Raw genomic sequence first — 12,061 nt, forward strand, 5'->3', positions numbered from 1 at the left:
GCTTGGCGTGAAGTGACGTGTTAGGCTGCCAGCGGTGGGCGTGTCCTCCGCCATCTTGATTCTTGGGCGCTTGTCAGGGACACTGAGGGCACCGGTGTGACCGGCGGCGGCTGTCTGTCTCTTTCCTCCCGAGCGTCTGCCCATAGCGCCCAGCACCATGCTGTCCAGAGCCTCCCTCCTCACAGGTGAGAACGGCCGGGCTGTGAGGGGAGTCCTGAGGCCTTACTGACCCTGCACACCCGCATGGGGTGACCGGGCCACGGGGGGGTATATACATGTATACACCGGTGATATAAGGCGGGGGCAGCGGGTCCTGGCATAGTCTGTGCATTACCTGGTAGTGTCTCCTGCTCCAGGGGTCATGGCGCTCCTCTGACCTTGTGACCTGTCAGATTCACCTGCAAATCCTTACATTATATACTGAGTATATATATGTGTATGGTGATCATATATAACCTGCATAGAGTATATACTGAGTATATATGTGTATGGGGATCATATACCACCTGCATAGAGTATATACTGAGTATATATGTGTATGGTGATCATATATAACCTGCATAGAGTATATACTGAGTATATATGTGTATGGAGGTCATATACCACCTGCACCAGGGTATATACTGAGTATATATGTGTATGGGGATCATATACCACCTGCATAGAGTATATACTGAGTATATATGTGTATGGAGGTCATATACCACCTGCACCAGGGTATATACTGAGTATATATGTGTATGGGGATCATATACCACCTGCATAAGAGTATATACTGAGTATATATGTGTATGGGGATCATATACCACCTGCATAGAGTATATATGTGTATGGTGATCATATATAACCTGCACTAGGGTATATACTGAGTATATATGTGTATGGTGATCATATACCACCTGCACTAGGGTATATACTGAGTATATATGTGTATGGTGATCATATACCACCTGCACTAGGGTATATACTGAGTATATATGTGTATGGTGATCATATATAACCTGCACTAGGGTATATACTGAGTATATATGTGTATGGGGATCATATACCACCTGCACCAGGGTATATACTGAGTATATATGTGTATGGGGATCATATACCACCTGCACCAGGGTATATATGTGTATGGGGATCATATATAACCTGCACTAGGGTATATACTGAGTATATATGTGTATGGGGATCCTATAACCTGCACCAGGGTATATACTGAGTATATATGTGTATGGGGATCATATACCACCTGCACTAGGGTATATACTGAGTATGCAGGTTATATATGATCACCATACACATATATACTCAGTATATACCCTAGTGCAGGTGGTATATGATCCCCATACACATATATACTCAGTATATACCCTGGTGCAGGTTATAGGATCCCCATACACATATATACTCAGTATATACCCTAGTGCAGGTTATATATGATCCCCATACACATATATACCCTGGTGCAGGTGGTATATGATCCCCATACACATATATACTCAGTATATACCCTGGTGCAGGTGGTATATGATCCCCATACACATATATACTCAGTATATACCCTGGTGCAGGTGGTATATGACCTCCATACACATATATACCCTAGTGCAGGTGGTATATGATCCCCATACACATATATACTCAGTATATACCCTAGTGCAGGTTATATATGATCACCATACACATATATACTCTATGCAGGTTATATATGATCACCATACACATATATAGAGTATATATGTGTATGGTGATCATATATAACCTGCACTAGGGTATATACTGAGTATATATGTGTATGGGGATCATATACCACCTGCATAGAGTATATACTGAGTATATATGTGTATGGGGATCATATACCACCTGCATAGAGTATATACTGAGTATATATGTGTATGGGGGTCATATACCACCTGCATAGAGTATATACTGAGTATATATGTGTATGGGGGTCATATACCACCTGCATAGAGTATATACTGAGTATATATGTGTATGGGGGTCATATACCACCTGCATAGAGTATATACTGAGTATATATGTGTATGGGGGTCATATACCACCTGCATAGAGTATATACTGAGTATATATGTGTATGGGGGTCATATACCACCTGCATAGAGTATATACTGAGTATATATGTGTATGGGGGTCATATACCACCTGCATAGAGTATATACTGAGTATATATGTGTATGGGGGTCATATACCACCTGCATAGAGTATATACTGAGTATATATGTGTATGGGGGTCATATACCACCTGCATAGAGTATATACTGAGTATATATGTGTATGGGGGTCATATACCACCTGCATAGAGTATATACTGAGTATATATGTGTATGGGGGTCATATACCACCTGCATAGAGTATATACTGAGTATATATGTGTATGGGGGTCATATACCACCTGCATAGAGTATATACTGAGTATATATGTGTATGGGGGTCATATACCACCTGCATAGAGTATATACTGAGTATATATGTGTATGGGGGTCATATACCACCTGCATAGAGTATATACTGAGTATATATGTGTATGGGGGTCATATACCACCTGCATAGAGTATATACTGAGTATATATGTGTATGGGGGTCATATACCACCTGCATAGAGTATATACTGAGTATATATGTGTATGGGGGTCATATACCACCTGCACCAGAGTATATACTGAGTATATATGTGTATGGGGTCATATACCACCTGCACCAGGGTATATACTGAGTATATATGTGTATGGGGGTCATATACCACCTGCATAGAGTATATACTGAGTATATATGTGTATGGGGGTCATATACCACCTGCACCAGAGTATATACTGAGTATATATGTGTATGGGGTCATATACCACCTGCACCAGGGTATATACTGAGTATATATGTGTAAGGTCATCATATACCACCTGCACCAGGGTATATACTGAGTATATATGTGTAAGGTCATCATTAACCACCTTGTAGTAAGGTATATACAATATTCAGCTTTATTGCAAAACCATATTAAAGAACAAGGAGTATATAGTAAAAAGACTATATACCCTTATATCCTGTATACCCTTTCTTATGGCATGAGATGTTTTTCATAAAAAAAAAACACACCAAAGTACCACCATAAAAAATGACATCTACTTGTTGGGGTCCTACAATAATCTCCTACTGTTACTGCAATAGTCTGTAGTGTATGTGTTTGGTGATCTGCTATAGGACTGTATACATAAGTGTATAGTGAAGGCTGTGCTGCAGTCCATAGTCCTGTCATTGGTAATAGGCCATCAGTAATGGATTAGCGGGACTCCGGCAGACTCATTTATCTGTAGCTTGGAGGGGCCACAGTGCTGGACCCTGTACACATTGTACTTTTAGTTGTGGTGCAAGAAATGGATGCAAGCTGTGCAGTTTCTGGCACCAGTGCTACTACAAGTAGTGTGCATGCAGCTGATAGGTGGGCTTGTTGGACCCTGGCAATCTTGTATTAATGATATATATATAACTATTTGAAGCATTGTATGTATTTACGTGACTTTTTTTTTTTTTTTCTTTTTTTGCAGTTGCCAACTTGAAAAAGTCGGCCCCTGTCACGGTTGGGTGAGTATGGGTTCTCATCTTTTTTCTCTGTAGTGTTTAGGTTCGGGCACATTGTTTTATTTCGGTGTCACATTGTTTGGCTCCAATAAGGTTCTAAGTAGTAACTCAACAGCTCTTAAAGTATACCTGACGTGTCAAAAGTTTTGATCTGTCTGGGTCTGAGTGCTCACACCCTGACCGATCGTGAGAACAGAGCCGATACAAGTCTGCAGCTACAGCATGGTGTGCTGCCCGCTCTGTCAGTGAAGAGACGGCCTCACTGCTGACACCTGCTCTGATCAGAAGATATAGCCGGGAAAAGATTGCGGCAGCAGGATACAATCCCCCAACCAACAGCACATATAAGTCTATGGGACATTTTGAAGTTCTGAGCTGCCAGCTATACTTTCTGATCAGAGCGAATGTCAGCAGTGACCCCCGCTCTGATCAATGACTTTTGACTTATCTGATGATATCAAATATTATTTTTAGAGACAGTACCCAAGGCTCTGTTGCCCAAGAGCCTGCTGGAATGTGGAGCTGGCCCTGAGTGTCCCAACACCAAGTAACACATTCTCTTCAACCCCCTCCCGCTACTGGGCAGTAAATTAACGGGTCAGTGATAGCTGGGGACCCGCCGCAACTTCCAGCTCTATAGATACTGCGGTCAGCACGACCGCAGCATCTATAGGGCTTCTGACGGAGAATTCTCCCTGTACAGAGGGAGAATTCTCTCTCCGGTGTCCATCGGGGCTCTGCAAAGTGATTGCAGAGCCCCGATGGTAGCCATGGAAAGCCTCAGGCTTCCGGTTTCCTGGCTACAGAGGGCGGGGGGGGGGGGAGGCGGGTTAGCAGGGCGCGCGGCTGTGCTATCTGCCCTCTCCCCTCTCTCCCCTACCACTGTCACAAGATTGTAATAGCAGCAGGGGACAGAGGAGAGGGGGCAGACATAGGGACATCAGCTTATGGGATCATTATGATCCCATAAGCTGATGTCCAAAAACAACCTGGGCATTGATGTATCTATGACCTCAGGTCGTGAAAGGGTTAAGCTACACAAAATGTGGATAAAAGCAACACTATCCTGTTTGTAAGGTTTGCATAATGAGGACTTGCAGGGTCCTGTATATATTTGATATGTACTCCAGTTTTAGCCTTTTTTTTTTTTTTTTTTTTTTTTTTTTTTTTCTTTTGCCATCAGTGTCTTGAACACATGCCGGTCTTTCCACACTGGCCAACCTGCCTTGGCCCCAGTCCCTCCCCTTCCAGAAAAGCCAGGCAAAGTACGCCATGGATTGATTCCTGAAGAGTTCTTCCAGTTTCTTTACCCAAAAACAGGAGTCACAGGTAAGGGCCGGAGTTGCATTTAAAGTGTTTCTGTCGTACACAAACTTTTGACATGTCTCTGACAGCCGCTCAGCCAATCACTGGCCGCGGCCTGTCAGCTAAGACAGGCTGCTCTGAAGCTGCAACACGCGGAGAGGCAGAGCGCAGGAGGAGCCCTGGACCATGGATAGGTAATGTATGCACTTTGTCAGCTGCTGGCCGCGCACCGCTATCACACGTAGCGATGCACAGTCGGTGCCCGTCAATTATAGGTCCAAACCTATATTAACGATCATCCGACGATTGTTGTCATTGGCTGATCGTTGCGTTTATGACACGGAGCGATCTCCGGATAAAAGAGATTCAGCCGATTATTGTCCGTGTAATTCTTGAAGAATAGAGGTCCTGTGTTCTCATCAGGCCCATAGAGTTAAAGGGAGTGGCACCATGCATGTCTGATGGTGGACTTGGGAGTGAAGCATGCTGCTACGTGTTTCTCCCTAGGATTTTAGTGCCGACACCCCTAGAATTAAAACGTTTAACGTTTTTTTTTTTTTTGTTTGTTTGTTTTTTTTTTTTTTTTTTTTTTTAAAAGCCTATTGGAATTCTAGTGTAACAAAACTGTAACACGTCACTGTCTGTGTGCTTTACCGTATAGCGCCCTCTCCCTGCTCCCCTGATGTTGTCTCTGGGGGAACCCCGGAGCCAGTCCCTAGCCCCGGCAGTAGTCTGCACAAGGCCATTGATTGGCTGCAGTGTGTTTAGAAGGTCACCAGGAGAGCAGGGAGAGCTCATCGAGGGAAGTAAAAAAAGGAGAGGACCAGACTGCTGACACTGGAATCCTGCAATCAGGAGACAGTGTAGTGTATTTTCCTATTTTAGACCTCTAGCAGGCTGTAATTTGTTTATATTTTATTTCAGGTAACCCTCATAAGTATGCATAAAGAGATAGCAATATCCTTTTTTATTATACCAGTTGTTATCACAAGCCACATAATCATTCTGTATTAGTTTAGTTTTTAGGGAAAGGAGGTTGAATTCTGTGAGGCTTATACCCATCACTAAAGCATAGGGTGTGTAGAGCTTTGAGTGCTGGGCGCCATTGGCTCCTGTTGACTCTATTGAAGAGGTTAGTGGGTACGCTACTTAACCACCGCAACCACTTTGTTCTAGTGATCAGCAGGTGTGTTTGCACCCAGACATAATTTGACTATTTATATATGTATTTTGTTTATTTTTAGGCCCCTATATGTTTGGGACTGGACTGCTTGTCTACCTCCTGTCTAAAGAAATATATGTCATAAATCATGAAACCATTACAATGTTTTCTGTGGGAATTATCAGCATCTACTCAGTCAAGAAATTTGGTCATAAAGTGGCAGAATTTGCTGACAAACTCAATGAAGTAAGAAATGGTATTTGTTTGTTTTTTTGTTTGGGGTTTTTTTTCTTTCCAGAATGCAATTATTGTGGCATTTTGCTGTGCTTGAAGGAAGACAACAATGCCTTCAAAGTAAACCAGTTATGTGATTGTTGCCCAGCCTGAGAGCAGCATCTTTTAGACAGGAACAGAATCCTTTACATGATTATGCATTAAAATATCTGTCTAAATTCTGTCTGTGTTTCCAGATCACAAGCAGCAGTGTATACTTACATCCACACTGCTTGATATCCAGGATCCAGGTCTCCTGTCTTCATCTTTAGGCCCCCTCTCCTGCCAATCATTCTGGAGGAGATGGGGCCTGAAGGGTCGGGAGACCTGCATCCCGGTTCACAAGCGGCATGGATGGTAAGTATATACTGCTGCTTGTGATCTAGAAACTGAGAACATGGATATATACATATCCTGTATATAGATATATACATATCCTATATACATATCTTTGCCCTCAGTGTTCTTTTATCATTATCAGCTACACATAACCCTGTTTGCACAGGACGAAGTGTGTACAGCAACAGTAAATTTTAAACCCTGCTCTAAAGACCTGATCAGCTGAGGATCAAGTGTTTATCTGGCATTTGGCTGGTCAGCGTCATTTTTACCCTCCAAGCCAATGGCCCTTTCGCTTTTTAGATACCTTTCTGGCTTGGCATACATCCCCAGTCATGACAAATCATTTTCAGGAAAAAAAGTGTCATGAGTGTCAGGAGCTGTCAAGGTCCTCTGCATCTTTTGTTTATCAAATGCTCAAAAAATCATAATATATTTCTTCCCTTTCCTTAGGAAAAAATTAGTAAAGCTGCAGCTGTGAAAGACTCTGCGATCAAGGACTTGGAGACCGCTATCGAGGAAGAAAAGAAGGAGCAGTGGAGAGTAGATGGGCGACAGTATCTCTTTGATGCTAAGCGGGTAAGATGCCACTCAAGCTTGGTAGATAGATAAAATTGTGGACATTTTGTTACTGACTGTATTACTCTGGCCCCACTCCCATCATAGTTTTTAGGCTACATTGCTGGAATACCATCAAAAAGGTACCTACATATACCATGGTGGACGCTTAGTGTGCCAGTGACTACATTCTGCTTACCAAATGTTCATAATCAACATCCTAGTGTCCATGATTAGAAATGAACAAACAGGGCTGAGGTTCAGGTTCGTATGAACCCAAACCATCGGCATTTGACTCCCGCTGCCTTCCTGTTCCGTGGGGAAGGTGGAGACAGCCCGAGTACCGCCTGGAAAACAGGGATACAGCCTAGGTAATGAAACTCGGCCCTGTTCGATCATCTCTATCCATGATTAGATGAATTCGGCTATGAAAGCTATCGACATTGTATTGCTAAAGTTGTTTTTGGTTGCTGTTAGTAAACATACCTGGCAACTACTGTGCTAAAAAAATATTTATGTAATATTATATTATGTTGGAAAAAAATACTTTATATGTGAATAGATCCCTGCAGATTAGTAGATAGTAAGTAAATAGAAGTAAGCTGAACACAGAATGTCTTTCTCTTGTTATCAAAATGGGATACCAAAGGGGTTGTTCGAGATTCAATAGAAATAGGCTGGACCCTTTCTAAAATAACTATTGGGCCAGAGTTCTGTTATATATCTGCAGGAAAATTCATTTCTTTTGGTTCCTTGATGCATTGCACAAGCTCATCTGATGTATTGTGTCACGTATCAAGTGCAGCATTTTTGGCTAAAATCGTGTCTAGTTGTTTGCTGGCAGCCTGTGGTAAATTATGAAAAAAGTGTCACTTTCATTTGGCAAAAAATTCGACATGTTATAGAGACATGTCAAAAATGTAATCTGTCTGTGTTCATCCCTGTACCGATTGGGAGAGGACTGCACTGCAGCGCTGCATTATGAGCCTGACTTTTTTTCTAACAGAGTGGAGTGCAGTGTGTCTTCTGATCGGTACAGCCTGAACAATCAGACACGGACCGATCAAAACTTTTGATATGTGAAAAGTGACAGTGACTCGTTAATAAATTGTTTACCACAGACCTATCAGCGGGTTTTTGGTGTATAAGCTAAGGGTCCTATTAGACAGTCTGATCTGATCGGTGCTCGTTTACTGAGCAATTGCATGGTCCAATTATCGGGCAGTAAGTGCTGCACGGACATCGTTAGCAATGTCCATGCAGCTCTTGCCTTTAGTTTAAAATAACAAAGTATTAATTTACCTTACCACGTTCCCTGGTGTCCTCGGGCCTCCTCCCGTATCTGCAGCTCTGCCTTTTGACCAGAACAGAAGGCAGAGCTGCAGACATCGGGGAAGGCCCAGGGACACCAGAAGTTGTGGTAAGGAAAGTTAATACTTTATTATTTTATACTACAGTCATCAGCCGTCAGCTGGGTTTAATGTGAGGTGACAATACAGCCTAGTGTCTGGCAAAAAAGCATAGGAAAAGCAGGCACAGAGATGGGGATTGTAGGGTAAATTGCCATACGCTAGTGATGGAATGGCCAGAGAAAGGGCAGCTTCCCTCAAGTTACCTGAAGTCACAGCTACACTTCTATTTTTTTGTATATTAAAACTTAAATACTGAAAGCAGATCCAGACTGACTTATCTGTAATTCTTTGAAACCTGCAGAACAATGTGACCATGCTTCTGGAGATCAACTACAGGGAGAGGTTGCTTACAGTCTACAATGATGTGAAAAAGCGTCTAGACTACCAGTTAGCTCTGCAGAATCTCCTGCGCCGCAAGGAACAAGATCATATGATCAACTGGATAGAAAAGTCTGTGGTGCAGAGCATCACTCCACAGCAGGTACAGTAAGGGTACACGCACCAAATCTGAGGATTGTTGCATATTCTATCTACACTTAGGGGGTTGCTGCTGATTTATTTATTTTTTTTTTTTGTGGTGCAGAATTGTACATTAACCCTTTCACGACCTGGGGTCATTGATGCCTCAATTCCCAGGTTGTTTTAGGACATCAGCTTATGGGATCATAATGATCCCATAAGCTGATGTCTCTGTCTGCCCCCTCTCCTCAAGATTGTAAGAGCGGCAGGGGAGAAAAGGGAGGGGGCAGAGCTCATGGCTGCACAACCTGCCTTCCCTCCCTTCCCCCGCCAGCCTCCGTAGCCAGGCAACTGAAAGCTTCAAGCTTCCAGTTTCCATGGCTACCACCGGGGTTCTGCGATGACTTTGCAGAGCCCTGATGGACACCGGCAGAGAATTCGCCCTCTGTAGAGGGAGAATTCTCTGCCTGGAACCCTATAGATGCTGCAGTTGTGCTGAACGCAGTATCTATAGGGTTAACTCTGAGCATCGGAGTGCGGCTCCGCTGCTGAGAGTTGCGGCGGGTCCCCGGCTATCACTGAAAGCTGGGGCCCGCCGCGGATGACACAGGCGCAGCTGCAACATCAGGCATAGGCTGCAGCAACGTTAATTTACTGTGGAGAGGCGGAAGGGGGTTAAAGCATAACTGTCACAAAAAAAGTTAAGTTTTTTTTTTTTTTTTTAATCAGTCAGGGTTTGAGTGTTTTAGACCCTGACCGATCAGTAGAATAAGTGGGGATCCTCTCTGCACTGTGTCTATGTGAGGAAACATGCCCTATAGACCTCCATTATGCGTTTGTCTCTTCACGTGACACACAGCCAGGAGAGGACTTCTCCTGGCTTGTTCTGCCGGTCAGTCGCGATGTGAACATTTCAAAACTTGACGATTCAAAACTTTTGACATATCTCTCAACATAACAAGAAAAAAAGTTCAACAGCACACCGTGAAAACTTAGTACGTCGGTATTCCCGGTTATCAGTAAATTGACATTAACAGCAGAAGACTCAGCAGCATCTATTAAATCTTTGAAAGCTTTATTGGATATCCAAGTACAAGCGACAATTCAACCAAAGACCAGCATGTGCTCAAAATGTTGTTGTACTTGGATATGCAATAAAGCGATTATTCATTAGAGATGAGTGCATTTACAGTAAAAACAAAGTGAACTGCTTCATTAGCTCTGCAGTCGGCTCCTCCCCAGATGCCTTAGAAAAGCTTGATCCAGTCCTGGGAAACTTATCCCTGTTTCCTAGGACTAGATCCAGCTTTTCCTGGCACCTAGAGCAGAGTGGCACGGACTTCAAGGGCCGCTGGCTGATGAGCTGACTGACGAGCTAATGAAGTGATTTGCTTCGTTTTTTACAGTAAATTCACTCATCTCTAATTAAAGGGAATCTGCAGTTTGGAACCTAAATTACAGCTGACAGACACTATTAGATAACGGTTAGGACAAGGTGAGACATGGTACCTTTCATATATCTGTCTGTGCTTCCAAAATGTAGAGAAATGATTTTATTCTCTAATACAAAAAGTCAAGGAGGCTTTACCTAGCTCCTGATCTGCCTCCTCACTGCTTGATTGACACCTGATTGAGTGTGGGGTGGGGGGAGCAAGAAGGTGTTGCAGCTTGCTGCTCTTCAGGAGCTCAGGAAAGCCTCTTTGACTCTTCTTACTATATAATTACAGCGTTTTTCTATGTTCTGGAATAAGACAGATATATGAAAGGTACCATGTGTCTCATTGAGCTAATAGCTATCTAACAGTGTCTGCAGTTGGGACATGAATTAAAGCTGACAGATAACCTTTTAGAAAGCACGTATGCCATCGTAGGAAATGGTTGAAGACAGATTTTATTTATTATTCCTCCTGTGATCATTGCAAGAGGCCTTTAAGGGGTTTATTCAGAATTTAAAAAGAACTAGTGCTGAAACCTGTTGGAGCCCAGTTTCTCATTCCATCTAAATCTTTTTGTAGTCTTTGTGAAAACTGAGAATTATCTGTTTCCTTGCAGCAAAAAGAGAGCATCGCCAAGTGTATCTCCGACCTGAAGCTTCTATCCAAGTCTGCACAAGCAACTGCTTGAATTTTTTTTTGTCTGCTAAATTGTACAGAAAAACCTAACTGTTTATCGGCTGTACCGTGGAGAACTCTTAAATACATATTTCTACACACAATGTTGATGTACTGTGCTTTGTTCTGTGTGGGAATTATTGGAAATCAGATCTCTAAATAGTTTTCACACTGCTGACCTATACAAATAAAGCCTGACTATATTTTCTGAAAACAATATATAAGGGCTGCATCCAACTACTTCTGCCACCGGTATTGAAATGCTGCATGATCAGACTCAAGCATGCTCGAGTTCTGCTCATCTCTACCGACAATCAATCTGGTAAATGTAAAGTACTTGGTGATTGACATTCATGGTGATCATTTTGCTTTAAGAATACTACATAAAATTTCTGAATCATGACTTATAATGTGCATGTCTTTGCTAACAGCTGCCCCCGCACGTATCTTCTCCTTCCAGCAGGCGCAGTGACATGACGTCACTGCGCCTGCTGGAGCATCTGGAAGAGGAGAAGATAGGAAGAGAGATGGACCCCCTGGAATGCAGGATAAGGTGAGTATATTGTTTTTTTTTTATTTGTGTGTGTGTGTGTGTGTATTTGGCAATTGGGAGGGGGTCCTATATTCCTAGGGGGGCAGAACACGGGGGGTGGAGAATTATTACTATAGGGGAATACCACAGGGGGGATCATTACTATTATGGCACATTATGGGGGCAACACAGGGTGGATAATTACTATAATGGCACAGTATGGGGGCAGCACGGGGGTAATTACTATTGAGGCACTGCATAATGAGCATTATTACTATATGGAGGCACAGCAAGAGACATTGGGGAGATTTATCAAAGGGTG

General features: G+C 42.9%; 1 protein-coding gene across 1 annotated transcript; it reads left to right on the forward strand.

Annotated features, from left to right (window-relative positions):
- The first annotated feature begins 25 nt into the window (after positions 1–25).
- Positions 26–11,311, forward strand: ATP5PB (ATP synthase peripheral stalk-membrane subunit b). The gene is made up of 7 exons (XM_069944582.1): positions 26–185; positions 3,555–3,591; positions 4,772–4,917; positions 6,138–6,301; positions 7,121–7,246; positions 8,939–9,118; positions 11,149–11,311. The coding sequence occupies exons 1-7, from the start codon at positions 158–160 to the stop codon at positions 11,218–11,220; spliced, it is 753 nt and encodes a 250-aa protein (XP_069800683.1). The 5' UTR covers positions 26–157; the 3' UTR covers positions 11,221–11,311.
- The last annotated feature ends 750 nt before the right edge of the window (positions 11,312–12,061 follow it).

Source organism: Dendropsophus ebraccatus, chromosome 11 (assembly GCF_027789765.1).
Source record: "Dendropsophus ebraccatus isolate aDenEbr1 chromosome 11, aDenEbr1.pat, whole genome shotgun sequence".
NCBI lineage: Eukaryota > Metazoa > Chordata > Amphibia > Anura > Hylidae > Dendropsophus > Dendropsophus ebraccatus.